The sequence below is a fragment of the Pelobates fuscus genome, chromosome 4 (assembly GCF_036172605.1).
Source record: "Pelobates fuscus isolate aPelFus1 chromosome 4, aPelFus1.pri, whole genome shotgun sequence".
NCBI lineage: Eukaryota > Metazoa > Chordata > Amphibia > Anura > Pelobatidae > Pelobates > Pelobates fuscus.
The window spans coordinates 378,222,070-378,240,578 of record NC_086320.1 but is presented as its reverse complement, the minus strand read 5'-3'; the positions used below and the strand labels follow the sequence as shown (position 1 = coordinate 378,240,578).

The window sequence follows — 18,509 nt, the reverse complement described above, 5'->3', positions numbered from 1 at the left end:
GTAAGGGTTGTGCTGTATAACGTGGGGTTACATCGTACTTGTGTGAATAGTATTCGCGTAGAAACTGTATTACAACTTCCTGTTCAAATGTCTTAACTGTATTTTATGTTCAATGAAATAGATATCTGACATTTTAAGAGTGCCGCTTCAGTGTATTGCACTTTTTGTTGACATGTGTAAGTAGCAGACTTTTCAAGTTCACATGAGTTGGGATCTAGTCTTCCTTCCAGATTAGTTTTTGGTCTCTTGCTTCTCTTTGTCTGTTTTTGAGTTATCTTTTCACCACTCCATGGTTGTATTTCGATAGGCATGTTTCATGGGGCGGCTTAGTGCATGAGGCTGTGTGTAGGCAACAGAAACGACTGGTATCTCAAACACATGTATCCTGCTGATCAAACAAAAGTAATACTTATTAATAAATCATAATCGTGAAGTTTGTAAAGAATGAATATGTCTCCATAGCTGGAAAGAATGTATTTCTATCCCTAATATACAAGATTACAGGTGGTCCTCACTTTACGACCTACCTGTTTTATGACGGCTCGCACTTACGACTAGCTCTCTTTCGTGGGGATTCAAGGGATTCCCCACATAAGAGAGCTGGTCTATGCTCGGGGAATATTCCTTGAACATAGATTAGAGGGATTCCCTGCTCTGGTGCGTATGTCTACGTTCAGGTAAATTTCCCCAAATACAGACAAGCGCACCAGAGCAGGAATATTCCCAGAACATAGAAAAACATACCAGAGCATGGAATCTATCTAATCTATGTTTGGGGAACGTTCCCCGAACATAAATTTAAGGGATGCTCTGCTGTGCTTGTCTATGTTTGGGGATGTTGGTGCGCATGCTCTGTAGGGCATCCTCACTTACCTACCAATTCATTTTACCACCGGGTCGTACGAACAGAACCCGGTCGGAAAGTGAGGAGTAGTTGTATTCTCATCTCTCTTTCCTCGGTCCGGGTGATTTAGTGCTGGGATGCTTCATTCAGTCCTGGGATCTTACCGTAGTATAATTCTACGAGTAATTTTAAAACTAGTATATTGTTCACAGTCTTATTATAAACCTTCTTTAAGAAGGATGATAGAATGGTGTACTCTCTATTACTATTTAGCGCCGTGTGCTGTATCCGTACTAAAATTCGAGTATGTTCTATCAAAAGAAAGCCAACATGTACAATGCTATACACCAGGCTTCCCCAAACTCCAGCCCTCCAGATGTTGCTGAACTAAAACTCCCATGATTCTATGAATGAAAAAGATAGGCTGAGAATCATGGGAGTTTTAGTTCAGCAACATCTGGAGGGCCAGAGTTTTGGGGAAGCCTGCTATACACCATCATTGCTAGGACCGGTGTGCCATACTCAACTTCCAGTAGCCACTCATCCTGTTGTTTCTGCCTGTTCTCTAGTACATTGCAGAGCTGCCTCAGTTCTTCTATTTGTTGAGACATCAACGCCCAGGACCTGCAGGCACCATAACCACCTCATGGAGAAGATTTTATTGTGCCCCATAGACTTTATTACAAAAACAGAGACAATGAGAAGTCTGAGAATGTAAAAAAGGTCAGATAAACCTCAGTAGCTTGCCCTTCATTAGTCCCCAGCTCAGGTCTCAAAGATCCTATACCATTTACATATCAGATTGGTCTCACCCATAGGGGCAGCCCAGAACCGAAATACCGGCAAGCTCCCTCCGCACGGGAGATATCCTGGACAATCGTTTTGGCCTTCTTTGGGCCTCATCAGCGAGGTGTACATGATACTCCTCTAGGCACAGCTAGCATGGGATCCACATCTGGATTACCCTTTTAATTTAGGAGAGCCCAGAAAATGCAGAGAGTATGAGACTATTGAATAATAATAAAAAAATTGCTACAAACTGCTATATAGGGTGATTGTTTTTAAAGCTATGATTGGGGATTGACAGAGTTTTGTAGAATTTGGAGACAAATATTTATAACAAAGAAAAAAATATGAAAATGCATCAAACTAAGATTACTGTAATATCTGCCAAATACTTACAACCAAGGAAAATTTATTTTCCTCGGTCAATTTTTTTTTTTTCTTTCATTTTTAGAAGTAGAGTCTAAATCAGCTTCTCAAAAAGTTAAGACCAAGTCTGATTGCAAGTCCAATTGCAATTAAATACTCTCTGATTGCAAGTCCAATTGCAATTAAATACTCTCTGATTGCAAGTCCAATTGATTGCAAATCTTATTCATAACTTGATGACAAACAACTACCTAACAAGAAGAAGCTTTAATATGATTAAAGCCTCAAATTAATATTTTTGGATAAACTTTTAAATGTACCGTATTTATATATATTTTTTTCAAAATATAAATATATCAATACCTCAAAATATTGTAAAAAAAATATTTTACTTTTGTACTTTTTAATATTTTTGAAAAGTTTATCCAACAATACTAAATCAAGGTCTAAGTTGTGATGAATTACAATTTTCTAACATGTTCATGAACGGAGATTGTTAAATTGCCGTCATTGTTTTTCACAGAGTGGACTGTTTTTTGTTTTTTTTCCACAGTAGCAGAACTGTGAATTATTGAAGACATTTCACTTGGATAAGTCAAATAATGGAGAAGGAGGTGTGTGTCCAGAGCTGGCCGTGTTCATATTTCCTAACCAGTGAAAGACGATGGCTGCCTGGAAAGCTTTCACTGACACCAACACATCTACGGTTTAAGGCAGAGGGTACAAGTGACTACTTAGTTAACTTCCACCTTTCTAGCATTTGTGAGATCAAGAAGGAGTCATCCAGCTACATATTCAGCTCAATCACAGTTCTAGAGAAGGACCAAGCAAAACACTGGTTTAGTTCTCTCCAACCGAACCGGAGTGTTGTCTTTAACATTATTGAACATTTCTGGAGAGAGCAGTTACTCTCCTCTCAAGGAGCTCAGGACACTTCTTCAAAAAACTCTACAGGACAGGAGCTTGTTAATATTGCTTCTGGGTCCCAGAAACAAATGGAAGATACAACTAAGGTGCTTCACGACCAGGGGCAACCGTTTGAGAACATCATGAAAGGCCTGAACAAGATTGAAGGAGACATGGCTACTGCTGACAGGTGAAGTGAATGTTAAATCTTGATAATTAACAATGATATCTTAATGCTCTTTATTTAAATAATTATATTGTTTTCACAGCAGTTCAAAAATGTCAACTTGCATGGTCAACCTTAAAACGACACTCTTGGCACCAGGACCATTACAGCTTAATGTAGTGTTTTTCTGTCATATGGTGGCAGTTACTTATGGGTTTGCTCCTCCCTGTGGACAAGACTTTTAACAAGCATATTTATTAAAAAGGATCCTCCCCCTTTACCTATAAATGGCCGAGACCGCAAAACCTACCCCAGTCTTCTTTCTTGTCCCGATAGGGAAGGACAGGACTTTTTCATCTGGTGAGGCACACGGGTTGTTGGTCTGGGGGATCCGGTCCAAGAGCTGCCCGGGTGGTAAGTTGAGTGACCCATGCTCCTGTATTTTCGTTACGGAGCAAGCAGAGGATTGTTGTCTTTATGCCAAGAATGGTTCCGGCAAAATGCTTCCGGGAGGCGGAGCTCTGTAACAGACCGGTTCACTTACAAGAGGATAAAACCCAGTTTAGGCGATAATCCCCTTTCCAGATGCACAGACAGCTACTGCAAACACCATTCTCCCGACTGGAACCACACGAACACTGGAACAGCTGAACAAGAAAAGCAGACATCGGCTTACACTCTTGGCAGTCAGCATACAATCCCATTCCCCCAAAGACCGAGACGACACATCGCTTTGAGGGTTAAGCAAGAACTCTAGACTGGGACACCCAGTCTGGCTTTTATTTCCAACTCACACATACAGGCCACACCCAGGGGGAGGCATAAAAGAACCAATGACATAGATGTTACCTCCCACACATCCCCTCCCCTTAGTGTGACACATAATCCCATTATGCATACAGTTTAAAATATACTTTTACACAACTTTCATAACTTTAAAACCATACATCACATTCACATAAAAATACATATCCACAATCAATCCATTCAGGGGAACAACATATTAAAAAATGGCATGAATCCGAACAGGGTTTAAAAGTTACTAAAAGTATCTTTTGGGCCCTGGCTTGCAGCATGGCACAATCTGGCTCAAACAGAAGTAAAACATCCCCCACAATGCATCCCGGCTTCCTCCCTTCTGCCCTGGAGATAATTGGAGAAGTAATCCAATTATCTAGGACTAGAGTCAGACTCCATTAACCACATGGTTGCAAAAAGACAGTAAAAGACATAAAATTACATACTGATACATTTAACACATAAAACACACATTTCTACATATCCCCAGTTTAACTGAACACATAAATACCTACATAATATTTAAGACAGTATTACTGTGATATGTTACAAAGTCTTAAAGGGACATTAGTCCCAAAAGTCCCAATATGTCCATGGGCCGTAGTCGCAGGGCAGGAGGCTAGCAGCCAGGCCTCTCCAGTTCACAGTGGCGAAGCTGGTTTCGCCACAAGCTCGTTACTGAGCAAGCGCACAGCGGTGGAACGCACGCCCAGGTGGTGTTTGCGTTCCACCTAAGCTTCCGGGTGCCCAAAGACGCATGCGCAAACTGGAAGCTTAAAGAGATATACAAAAAAAAACCGCGAAAATTTGAATTTTGAATAGAAAAAGGCTGTGCTGGTACCCACTGACTGCATGGATGCAGGTCAGAAGAGGTACGCCGTGTCACCTGCCCCCCACACGACTCAGAGGTATTTTTAGGTAAGATTAATAAAATCTTTACTTTAAAATACTTTCTGAAGAAATAATCATTCTGAAAAGAAGCCTCCGTTTTATATTTTTTTACAGATTTGTCTAGTCCAGCCTATCCTGACATGGAAAAAGAAAAACTGACTACCCCCACGCCTAGAAAGGCTACGGTAAAATCCAAACATATAGTTTGCAGCGAATGTGCAACTCCTCTTCCAGACGGATCTAGGAAGAAAATATGCTGTCAGTGTACTGCAAACTCCTTGGAAAGAGATAAGCAAAAGGATATGCAATCTTTCCTAACCTGGTTCCAAGAGAATTTGGCCCAGACCTTGGACACTATTAAAGAATCTAAAAGGGTAGAAGCACCCATTCAACAGAAGATCAATAAAAGAAGAACATCTACATCTGAATCATCTTCGGGAGAATGCAATCCTACCTCAGGGATCAGAAAACCCCAAAAGAGGTTTTTCTGTTCAACAAGGCCTGGTTGATATAATATTTAGGGAATGGAAAAACCCGGAGAAGCGTGCCTTTATTTCCAGACACTTCAAGGATATCTTCAGGCTGGCTAGCGAAGTTATGTGGGAAGATATCCCAAAAGTTGATGTTCAGGTGGCACAGATTGCTAAAAGAACCACTATCCCTATAGGGGAGACTGCAGCCTTAAAGAATCCTATGGATAAAAGAGCCGAAACCTCGTGTAGGCGGGCTTATCAGACGGACGGTTTTCAATGCAAAGCTTTACTGGCAGGAGAAGCAGTAGCCAGAGCAAATGGCGTTTGGCTAAATTCAGTCCAGGAAATGTTTTCTTCTGACCAGGTTAATGATCTTAGTCACATGTTTCAGAACATGCATTTGGCAAATGAATTCCTTTTGGATATGTCAGTAGAAGTTATTAAATTGGCATCCAGGATCATGGGTTTGTCTTCTGTGACAAGACGTACCTTATGGTTACGGTCTTGGTCGGCGGATACAGCGTCTAAATCAGTCCTTTGTGAACTACCACTGGAAAAATCTAAATTATTCGGCGCTCCTTTAGAGGAAATCATAAGACAAATGTCAGAAACCAAAAAGGCACTTCCTCAAGATAAGAAGTTCTCCCGGAGACCAGGGTACAGAAATTACCAATTCAAAAGTAGGAGATCTTTTCAAGAGAGACCACAATTTTTTCAAAGGAAGGATAAAAGCCGTAAATTTGAACAAAGAAATGAGGTCAAAAGAACCTTCAGAGACAAAGAGAGACGTTTTTGACGCCAGAAGTGTGGGAGGAAGGCTCCAAAATTTTTTTCCGGTATGGGAACAGACCACAAAAGATCCTTGGGTTCTAAGGCTTATCCAAAGTGGACACAAGATTATTTTTTTGAAGAAACCAAGAGCAAGGTTTCTACTATCAACATACAAGTCCGCAAAAAGATCTCGGGCTCTATATTATCAGACCATGCTGCTTCTACACAAAAGGGTTATAGAAAAAGTTCCACAAAAACAAGAATTTTGGGGAGTCTATTCAAGACTGTTTCTGGTTCCAAAACTGGACCGCTCATTTCGTCCCATTCTGGATTTAAAGAAGATAAATCAGTTTATCCCCTATCACAGATTCCATATGGAATCAATCGCATCGATTTTTACAAAGAGGCGACGTTATGGTAAAAATAGGCTTAAAGGATGCGTATCTACATGTTCCGATAGCCACCACTTCAAGGAAATATTTAAGATTTGCAATAAGAAGAGGAAGTTCCACCGTTCATTTCCAGTTCAGGGCTCTGCTGTTCGGTCTGTCATCCGCTCCAAGGATATTTACAAAGATCCTGTCTCCTCTAACAGCTCATTTGAGGGAAAAGGGAATTTCAATTATCCCATATTTGGACGACTGGCTTCTAATGGCACATACAGAAAGACAACTGCACAAGAATCTGCAGGTCACTATAAGGTTTCTTCAGGACCATGGCTGGATCTTGAATCTGATAAAGTCAGTTTGCATTCCAACAAGAGTAATAGAGTTTCTCGGTTTCGTGATCGATTCAGTCTCCATGTCAATATTTCTTCCCAAACGGAAAAGGAGAAAGATCCTAAAAACGATTTCCAACCTCCAAAGGATGAGAAGTTGTTCCTTCAGAGAGGCCATGAGCGTTTTGGGACTTCTTACAGCCACCTTCCCGGCAGTCAAATGAGCCAGATCGGAGGTCAGCCCATTACAGTGGAACATCCTGACTTCCTGGTCCAAAAAAAGAGGAAGATCTAGACGAAAGATTCTTGTTATCCCCTCAGGTGAAAACTCAACTAGATTGGTGGAAAACCTCAGAGTGCCTTTCAGGAGGTTTATCTTTTCAGCCAAAGGTCTGGCTGATAGTCACCACAGACGCTTCAAACTCAGGTTGGGGAGCCCACTTAGGCTCCACCATGTTTCCAGGAATATGGTCATCCAGGGAAGCAGAGGAATCTACAAATTTCAGGGAATTATTGGCAGTTCTGTATGCTCTTCATCACCTCAGACCTTGGTTACTTCAAAGAGCGGTCAAGATCCAGTCAGACAATCGCACAGTAGTCTCTTATATCAATCGACAGGGAGGAACCAAAGCAAGAAAACTTTACAGTCTTTGCAGAAATTATGGAATGGGCACAAAGAAATCTGGAAGACATCGCGGCAGTTTACATAAGAGGCAGCGACAATATAATAGCCGACGATTTGAGCAGGGGGAAATGGGACCAAAAGGAATGGTCTTTAAACCCGGACATATTCAGGATTTTGACAGAAAAATTTGGAGTACCAGAGGTAGATTTGATGGCAAGAAAATCAAACAAGAAAGTTTACCACTTCGCCTCCCTATTCAGAACAGATCAACCCAGTTGGATAGACGCTCTATCAATAAAGTGGGATTTTCGCCTGGCTTACATCTTTCCACCTCTGCCATTAATCCCAAAGGTCCTCCTCAAGATACGAACAGACCAGGCGAGGATATTGCCGATAATCCCTTATTGGCCAAACAGAGTCTGGTTTTCGGCACTAAAGAAGATGACCATCAACTATTGGGAGCTTCCCAGATCAAACCGTCTCATTGTGAACAAGAACCTGCCCTTGAAAGTACTAGAAATTTTCAGGTTGACGGCTTGGCTACTGCAAGGCTGATCCTTCGAAACAAAGGTTTGCAAGATGAGAGAATAACAGTCTTACTCCACGCTACTAGAAGATCCAACTTCTAGGATATACTTTAGGATTTGGTCCAAGTTTATTCACTGGTGTAAGGATCACCAGTTCCCGATATTACACCCATCCATAGATAACATTCTCCAGTTTTTGCAAGACGGCTTTGAAGCTGGCCTGGGAGTCTCAACTCTCAAAGTTCAAATATCAGCTTTGAATTTTTTTCTTCTTAAGGATTTGGCAGCCAATGTTTTCATCAGAAGATTTTTTAGGTCCATCAGCCGCAAGAGACCTCCAAAACGATCGGTGTTTCCAACATGGGACTTAGCCCTAGTCCTTCAAGCTCTTAGTACTCACCCGTTTGAACCTTTGGAGGAAGTTCCTTTAAAATTTTTATCTCTTAAAGTTTTGTTTTTGGTAGCCATCACGTCAGCCAAAAGAGTGGGAGAACTTCACGCCCTATCCTCCTCAGATGAATTCACCATTTTTCACGAAGACAAGGTGGTTCTTTATCCAAGACCATCTTTTCTACCGAAAGTTTTATCTTAAAAAAATGTGAATCAGCCAATTATATCACCTTCCTTTTTTAGTGAGCCCTCGTCCCTTCAAGAACGCAGATGGCAAAAGTTAAACGTCAGAAGAGCGTTATGTGTATATTTAAACAGAACAAAGGAATTCAGAGTTTCGATTCATCTGTTTGTAAATTTTCAGGGTCACCTGAAGGGCAAGGTAGCTTCCCGCGGTACTTTATCTCACTGGCTGATTCAAACTATCGATTTAGCGTATTCTTCCACAGGTCTTCAGTCTCCTGCACTATCGGCTAGACATATTCTCTGCCTCTGAAGCTGCTTTTGGGCGTACGGTGTTACAAGCCGTTGTGGCCTAGGTCCCGCCCAGATGGATTCTTGCTATATCCCATAAGTGACTGCCACCATATGACAGAAAAAACAGAATTTTTTACTCACCGTAAATTATTTTTTTCTTAATATGGTGGCAGTATTGTTTCCCTCCCTCTTTATTAAAGAATTTTTGCATTGGATGTTTCTTGGTCTGGTTTCTTTACTAGTTACGTACTGGGGTAGGTTTTGCGGTCTCGGCCATTTATAGGTAAAGGGGGAGGATCCTTTTTAATAAATATGCTTGTTAAAAGTCTTGTCCGCAGGGAGGAGGAAAACCCATAAGTGACTGCCACCATATTAAGAAAAAAAGAATTTACGGTGAGTCAAAATTTCTGTTTTCTGGGGCAAAGTCCCTGTCCATGCAGGCTGAGCAGGTACACACTGCCATTTCTGAGAAAAGACCGTGTCAACAGTACTGCCTCTAGTGGCTGTCATGAGTTCTTGCAAAGATTGTAGGACAGACTTTCAGCATCTCCACACGGAAAGCTCCGTACAGAGTCGCTGATTGGTGCGGTGTAGCAATTGCACACTAGTCTTGATAACTGATAATCTCGCCTTATAGGCAGATGACCTACTATCATACGTTTGCTAGAGTGCTCCTTTAGAAATACACACAAACCTGATGCCTAATTTCAATTATGGGTATTAACAGGCAGAAATCTTCCCCATTACACTTTAAGTGGCTTCTCAATCAGAAATTCTATTTACATCATCATTTACACACCTCCCAACATTTCACATGGACAAAGAGGGGCCCTTTAATTTTGGGGGTGTGAGAGGAGGTGTGGCCAGAGGTGGGGCTGACCTGAGAAACTTTAGATGACTTACTAATAATTTGTGTAACTAAGATGTAATTTAGAACCAGAACAATGTATCTTATTTACACAGACTGATTTCTAAACACATTTATTGGAGTTAAACAAGACATTACTGGGAGTATTATTGCTGTGGAGCTCTGTTATACACTCACACATTACTGGGAGTATTATTGCTGTGGAGCTGTGTTATACACTCAGACACATTACTGGTAGAGTTGAGCGAACCCGGACTGTAAAGTTCGGGTTCGTACCGAACATTACTTTTTTAGACCCCGGACCCGAACACAGACATATCAGTGTATGTTCGGGCTGGAGTTCGGTGTTCGGCGATTTAATGACACATTTTGAAAGGCTGGAGGGAAGCCAATCAACAAGCAATTGACTTGTGTGCCCTTAGAAGCCATCACAGCCATGCCTACTAATGGCATGGCTGTGATTGGCCAGTGCAGCAAGTGACCCAGCCTATGGCTGTTCACTGTTAAAAAACAAAACAAACAACATTCCTCCCTTCTGAGCCCCCACCCGCGACGCGCGAGTGGGGGCTTTTAAACTAAAGGGGGGGACCTATTGCCTCCCCCGGCCCCCAACCCTGAGCGGCGGGTGGGGGCCCTAAATACCAATAAGGAGGGAACCTATTGTCCCCCCTGGCCCCCACCCCTGAGCGGTGGGTGGGGGCCCTAAATATCAATAAGGGGGGACCTATTGTCATCCCCCCTGGCCCCGACCCCTGAGCGGTGGCCCTAAATATCAATAGGGGGGGGACCTATTGTCCTCGCCCCCCCCCAGCCCCCACCCCTGAGTGGCAGGTGGGGGCCCTAAATATTAATAAGGGGGGACCTATTGGGCTCCCCCCTCGGCCCCCACCCCTGAGCGGTTGGTGGGGGCCATAAATAAAAATTGGGGGGGAACCTAATGTCCTCCCCCCTGCCCCCCACCCCTGAGTGGTGGAACCTAATGTCCTCCCCCCTGCCCCCCACCCCTGAGTGGTGGGTGGGGACCATAAATAAAAAACATTCCTCCCTCCTGAGCCCCCACCTGCGACGCGTGAGTGGGGGCTTTTAAACTAAAGGGGGGACCTATTACCTCCCCCAGCCCCCAACCCTGAGCGGCGGGTGGGGGCCCTAAATACCAATAAGGGGGGGAACCTATTGTCCCCCCCTGGCCCCCACCCCTGAGCGGCAGGTGGGGGCCCTAAATATCAATGACCTATTGTCATCCCCCCCCGGCCCCCACCCTAGAGCGGTGGGTGGGGGCCATAAATAACAATAGGGGGGGACCTACTGTCCTCCCTCCTGGCCCCCACCCCTGAGTGGCAGATGGGGGCCCTAAATAACAATGGGGGGGGACCTAATGTCCTCCCCCCTGCCCCCACCCCTAAGCGGCGGGTGGGGGCCCAAATAAAAATTTAACCCCCCCCCAGGTGACTAGGGTCCCCAAACCCCTAGCCGCCCCCCTCCTCCAAAAAAATAACCCCTACCTACCCCCCTCATCCTAAAAATAATGAGGGGAGACCCTTATCTAAAATGTAAAAAAAAAAAAAAAAAGACTTACAATTTGATGTCTTCTTTCTTCTAAACTCTTCTTTTTTCAGCCTCAAAAATGGGCAAATAAATATTTTTATAATAACCAACGCACTTGTACTGGGAGTATTATTGCTGTGGAGCTCTGTTATACACTCACACATTACTGGTAGTATTATTGCTGTGGAGCTCTGTTATACACTCAGACACATTACTGGGAGTATTAGTGCTGTGGAGCTCTGTTATACACTCAGACACATTACTGGGAGTATTATTGCTGTGGTGCTCTGTTATACACTCAGACACATTACTGGGAGTATTATTACTGTGGGGCTCTGTTATACACTCAGACACATTACTGGGAGTATTATTGCTGTGGAGCTCTGTTATACACACAGACACATTACTGGGAGTATTATTACTGTGGGGCTCTGTTATACACTCACACTTTACTGGGAGTATTATTGCTGTGGAGCTCTGTTATACACTCAGACACATTACTGGGAGTATTATTGCTGTGGAGCTCTGTTATCAACTCACACTTTACTGGGAGTATTATTGCTGTGGAGCTCTGTTATACACTTAGACACATTACTGGGAGTATTATTACTGTGGGGCTCTGTTATACACTCAGACACATTACTGGGAGTATTATTACTGTGGAGCTCTGTTATACACTTAGACACACCAACTATATAAAGCTCCTAGAAAAGAGGGACATTAGGATGTTAAGGAGAGACAGAGGGATTTAGGCCCAAAATTGGGACTCTCCTTCCTAAATAGTGATACTTGGGAGGTATGATTTAGTGCTTTAAAAACGGTGTGGTGAGTTGTATACTGGTTTGTAATTGCTTTAATCCCTTTGAAGGAGAACTGTCACTTTTTAATATCACAATTTTGTTTAATAAATATGTATTTGTAAAGTTTGAAAAATAGAATGTAATTGATCATTCTAACCCTCTATGAACACAGAGTGGAAGGTGCCAACAGGTGGCGCTAGATTCATTAGAAACATTAAAGCATACATGCTCCATTTTATCCAATGGAATTGTTATTATCATCATCAGCGTTTATATAGCACCAACATAATCCACAGCGATGTACAATAATCCATTTGGAGATATAAAACAACAAGTATTGGCAGAGACGAGGTGAATAGGGCCACACTCAAAAGAGCTAATAATAAATATTACAATTTGTTTCGGCTGGTAATTAACTTGGATGTGACAGAGCAAACCTAACGCACAGTATACTCACGTGACTGACAGCTTAGATTTTATGTTTAAGCTTTTATTAGCATTTTGTAATTCAGATTCTAGAATATATTGGCATTTCTTAAAAAAGGAAATTTCCTGTGTGTGTGTGTCACTAACACACACACGCTGTCACACACATAAACGTTCAGTGACATTCACAGTGCCACTTCACATTTTCACTAACACACACACTCTCACTGACATACACAATGTCATTTTCACGCAGTCACTAACACACACACAGTGTCACTTACACACTCTCGCTCACACACACTGTCACTGAAATACACACGCAGTTTCACTGTGGTAGGTGTGGTCGTGGTGGTAGGAGTATTCATGTGCAGTGTTTCTGCTTGAGATACTGTTAATAGTGTTCAGGGTGCTAGTTGCACCCACAGCACACATGACTTGGGCAAGCCAGAAGTCTGTTTCGGGCTTCCAAATGTAAATTCTGTGCATAAAAAAAGTCCATCGCCAGCGCACACTTCAGTTTTCTCCTCCCTTCCACTGTGTGATCCCTCCTGTCTCCCTCTGTAAACTGTAAAATTGTTTTTTTTATTTAAATTAAAAGAATTCCCCACCCTCCCTCCCCTACTTCCTCACTCCCTCTTACCCCCCCCAGCCATCACCCCTTACCTTCAGATGGACCATACATAAATGCTGTGAATGGAGCAGAGGGGTCAAGCCTGCAGGTAGCTGCTGTTGTTTCTGGTGGGGGGAGCAGGAGAGCCGTGCACTGTGAGCACAGGCTACTCGGAGTGCTTCTGGTGTTCACAGGCAGGGGGCAGCCAGGATACTAAATCATGTCCCGGCTTCCCCTGCCTGCAGGAAGCCCAGTGCTCTGCTCGGGTGCTGGGGTTACAGCATACCCCGCTCCCCAGCAGGAATCCTCCCCATGAGGCTGGCACCCCAGGCAAATGCCTTATTCGCCTAATGGTAGCGCCGGCCCTTCTACCTTTTTTTTGTGGTTTATAAATGTAGCAAATGTAGCAGAACTCCTTGCAGCTGTAAGTCCCCCAGGACAAAGCAATGAATACAGCGTTCACAGCAGTATTTGAATATCGTGACTCCGCTGGGGAGGTATGTACCTATCAAGTCCCCACATTCCTAGATACTGCATGGTGGCATCTACAGCGCCATCCTGGAAAACCACAAATGGAACTATGTGTAAGTCAATGGCAGCCATGCTAGAATAATATCAGTTCGACACGTTCAGATGAACGGAGCTGCAGGCAAGAGCTGAATGACATATTCTGTGAATAACAGCCCTAACAGAGGCTATACTCGGCTCTGGCCGAAAACAATAAAAACAGGTTAGGATTGGCTGGCAGGCTATAAACGTTTCCCTAATTTGAGCAGAGCTCCCTGCTGGAAAAATCTAATCTCAAGAATTTGCAACAGATGCAGAAAAGTCAAAAGTGGTATATTTTCTATAATGATTTTTTTTTTCTTCATATTTTCATTATCCATTGACGTGGCCTGCAGTATTTACTGAATTTGCTGGCTTCTCTCTTCTTATATTTTCTATTCTTTGATATCATTCGGGCTTGCTACGGCCCCCGGGTAGACCTCTGTTAGATCTTGGCATTTGCTCTTATTCCTGACGACCTTTGATGGATCTGTAACACTGAGGGGCATTTTCCTCACCTGGCACAACTTGAAAAGGCAATCCCACAACAGTGCGCTTTCTCATCCGCCTTCTCTTGTGTCGAGAGCTGCCATCCTATGGAACAGACTGACACCTTCCAAAGAAAATATTGACCCAAATGAAAATTTCTTCCTATCTTGTAAAAGTTGTGAAGCACAGCAGCCGCCTAATGTTTAATAAGTGACAGCAAAGTCTAATGTTTTAATATAATTTAACCTCTGTGGTGCTCGGGAGACTTGCTGGCGTGTTTTAGGCCACAGTCTAGCAAGGTGTAACTGGCACAGAAATGGTTAATTAAAATAGTGAATCACCATTTTCATAGTGCTATTTATTCGGCTGTGTAACATTACCCCCTTAGTATTCTGGAAAGAGAGATGAGATTTCAAGTTTCCTGGTTTGCAGTATTTTGTGTTTAAAAGGATGTGAAGGCTTTGCAATTGTGTTGGAAAATGGAAAGGGCTTAGACTTATCCATAGGATCGCTGAATATCCAATGATTTCTTGCTTTAACTGGCTGCATTTAAAAATTGGCCAAAAAAACCTAGATTGAATAGATTTGAACACAGTTCAGCCTTCCTAAAGGAAACTTTATAATCTGGGCTCAGCCACCCATAATGCAGACTTACAAAGTGTCGCTATGTAGAAGGAACAGTCCCTTTGTTCCTCTTTCTTATTCTCATGTCCCTCATTTCTAGGAGCTCAGTTGTGTTAGTGTGTGTACATTTTAGTTGTATAAATTAGTAAGTCACCTAAATTTTACCAGAACAACCCCATCTACCCCACAGCTCACACCACTCCCACCCCTAAGATGAAAGTGTCCCTTTATGTCCATTTGAAATGTTAGGAGGCATTGCATAATAAAGAAATGCAGAAATAGTGTCTGTTTTTCAAACTTTCCTGGTGCCTTGAGGGAAGTGGGGTGAAAACTTTAGAAGACAAAGAAACATTTTGGATACATCTGTCAATTCCCCCCTTCTATTTCCCAAAACCTGCATATAGGTATGCACACATACCACTGTGGATAAAATATTAAACTTGTACTGATATTTATTATTACAATTGCACCACCTTTGGCGTCCCGGAAGTGGGGGCATGCCGAGCACTCCACCCAGCCACAAGCTGGGTCCACAGCTCTTCAGAGGCGCACCACGAGCACAAGATGTGCCACATTCGCTCCTTGCCCGCCGGCCCCTGCAGCTGGTCCACGTTGCAGCGTGCAGGGGAAGGGAGACACGCTTTGTCTGTTATTCAGCTCGCTTCACCTGCGGCGGGCATGCTCGGTGGCATATGTGATCCCCACACTGCTCCGGGATCTCTTCAGGGTGTCAGAACCCTGGGTGATCCATCCTGGTATTCCTGGGAGCGGTTTGAGGAGCAGTTGGTTGGGTAAACTAACAGGCATAGCATCCCACCCACACAGGGGGCGTGTACGTCTACTTACACTAGTAGGCCTTCCAGTTATATAGGCCCTTAGACCCCTCCTCGTGGGAGGGTCCCCACTTCCTTTCCCCTATTTAAGCACAGACCACCCTGGGTCCTGGGCTCAGTTGTTTTGTGAACTCCCTAAGGATCACACGTCTCCTCTGTCTTGGTTAACCCCTGCCTCCCTGGACCAATGTTGGACATTATGGTAAATCTTTCCCTATTTGTTTATTTAGCCAAATACTTTATACTTTTGCTTGCTTATCCTGTCTAGAATATGAATGTATTTTGTTTTGGTGGTCCTGGTCCTACACTATTTGGTTTTGTTCTCTTACTTTTCAGCTAATGCCATTTGTTTTATTGATAAAGACTTTAAATTAAGTGCATGTGCTTTGTTCAGATCTCTGCATACAAAGCACATTCACCACAAACCTGTGACACTTTAGAAATTTGACCTGGCATTGACCTCAAACCCTCAATGTCTTTTTTTTCTTATTATTTAAGCCCACATTTCTATAGGTTCTTTTAAAAGTAGCATGTTACTATATTCAAAGGAATAAGGCCCTGGGGAGATAGCATGGCTAAGCGGACAAGGGCACATGTTTGAGTGGGGGAGGGATGCTTGTGATTGGTTGTATGTATGTATGGGAGTGGTTATGTGTTTGGGAGTGGTGTAGAGATCATTTTACCTCAGTGCCTCTTGGGAGACGGGCCAGCAAACAACTTCCCTCCCACCCTCCCTCTGTTCTATTTGTTATTATCTATGTCACAGCTAGCATGGGGTGTGTCCTTGCCAATAGGTGTTGGGGGGCTATCACATGGAATGTCAGGAGATGGACAAGGTCGGGTCTCAACCTCCCCTGCTCTGTAGGGTAAACTTTTCCATTACCGACTTGGACGTGCTCACCGAGCTAAAAGCCGGCTGGTGGAGAGCATTAAAAGAAAAAGGGAATTTGGTTTGGACGAGGGGGGAGGCGAGAACCCAGTGGGAAAGTTGGTGCATAGGTACCTGGTCTCGTTCATTGGCAAAGACGTTTATGTAAGCTAAAGTCTGTAGAGCCTAGGTGAATTTATATGTTAAGTTATGGATTATTTATGTATTTATCTATGGTTATAATTAAATGATAAAGTTAATAAATGTTGGATGAGTCCTATCATCTTATGTTTAATAAATGCTGTTCCCTGTTTCATCTAAATTCGGTGTCTATTGCTATTGGGGGTTATTTGGGGTAGGCTCTGTTATTCTTATTTGCACCACATTCCCCGCTACGTCCATGCAAGACAAGACCATGTGTTTAAGTCTTACGGTAACCAGAAAGTATCTATAGTTATCAATGGATAAAGATACATGCAAGATATGTAGACCTTTAGGGATACCTCTTCTAGTGTAGTCCAGGAGCACTATAATTTTTGATTTCCTTATCGATGTACTTACTCTGTAATGTCATTTACAGGATGCTGTGTATACTTGAATCCCCTTCTTGGTGGCCCTTCAGCATGAAGCCTTGGAAGAGTGCTTCATGTGTCCAGCGCAAAGAACCCTCCATGGACTCCAGTTCTCAGGCTAATGACAAGGAAGGTAGCCTACTGATGATCCCAGTAATCTTCTCCAACAAGCCAGATCAGCAATTTAAACCGGGGAAGCTCACCTTGTTACCAACCGCCCTGGAGATCTGGGACTGTAATTCTGAGCTGGTCCACCGATATGAGATACAAGATGTGGATGACATCAAAATCTTCACTGGATATGATATTAGTGTTCGGCAAAGATTTATTGGCAAACCAGACATCACATATCGAATTCTGTCGGCTAAGCTGCCTGACATTATCCCAATTCTGGAAATGCAGTACAGTAAGAAGATTGAATTCCTTGAGGACGCTTTAATGTTCCGTGATGCATGGAAACACACTCCAAGCGATGGCTCAAGTCCTATACTGGAAACTGGTATGGAAATACAATTCCATGTTTTTGTATGGTTTATGTTAGTTATGTGGTTAGCTGTACACGAGGAGTATAAAACTGTTTCCATCTGTTATTAAATATATATATTTTTAAAAACACTCAAATTTTAAAGGAACACTATATGGCCAAACATGTATTCCTGACCATGTAGTGTTAAAACACCATCTAGCCTCCCTGACTTCCTCTTACCTCCCTAAATATAGTAAAATCTTACTTTTATTCCAATCTGCTGCTGGCGGCTCTGGCCCTGATCTGCCTGCTTGGCTGACAGCATTAGAAGTGTTATTCAAAGCCAATCAAAATGCTTTCCCCATAGGGAAGCATTGGATTGGCTGAGACTGTCAAGGAGGCATATCAGGGGCAACACAGCTTTGGCCAATCAGCGTCTCCTCAGAGAGATGAATTCAATCAATGCATTTCTATGAGGAAAGTTCAGTGTCTGCATGCAGAGGGTGGACACACTGAATGGCTGTGCTGCTTACTCTGCAGCACTGCCCCAGGAAACACATCTAGTAGCCATCTAAAGAGTGGCCAGTGGAGTTATCCCTAGGCTGTAATGTAAGCACTGCATTTTCTCTGAAAAGACTGAACGTGTTTACAGCAAAAAGCCTGAAGGTAATGATTCTACTCACCAGGAAAAAATTCAATAAGCTGTAGTTGTTCTGGTGACTATATTGTCTCTTTAAGGTCGTATATACACTTACATTACCTTTTCTTAGAACATTTTTCCCAGCATGCATTTAACCTCCTTAAAGAACCATTAATATGTATTGCAATCATTTTACACTTTAATCTCTAAAAGGTATGGCATTTGATGGTAAATCAGCGTGCACTTTAGAAGATACATGCCATTTGATGCCATCTCCGTAAAGTTCTAGGTACCAACCTACCTGCATTGATTTTTATACCAAATCAATAGAGGAGACAGACTAGACCCTCTTACCAATCGCTTACAAAAACAAGGGTTTTTCAGAGACAGACCTAATTCGCTGTCGGAGGAAGCAGGTATAAAATAACATGTAACTTCAAAATATACATCGAGTTTTCACATCTGTCAGATATGAGCACGA

At 42.9% G+C, this 18,509-nt stretch overlaps 1 protein-coding gene across 4 annotated transcripts in view; it reads left to right on the top strand.

The window, feature by feature from the left end:
- SNAP47 (synaptosome associated protein 47) overlaps nt 1-18,509 on the top strand; it is a 70,241-nt gene that overhangs the window by 27,743 nt on the left and 23,989 nt on the right. For 3 of the 4 annotated variants that reach the window (XM_063452821.1, XM_063452824.1, XM_063452820.1), the window contains 2 exons: nt 2,550-3,092; nt 16,931-17,421. In XM_063452821.1, coding sequence (XP_063308891.1) covers nt 2,599-3,092; nt 16,931-17,421 — 985 coding nt within the window. In that variant the 5' untranslated portion in view covers nt 2,550-2,598. The remainder of the gene's footprint in view (nt 1-2,549; nt 3,093-16,930; nt 17,422-18,509) is intronic. The other variant, XM_063452823.1, reaches the window with a different exon arrangement.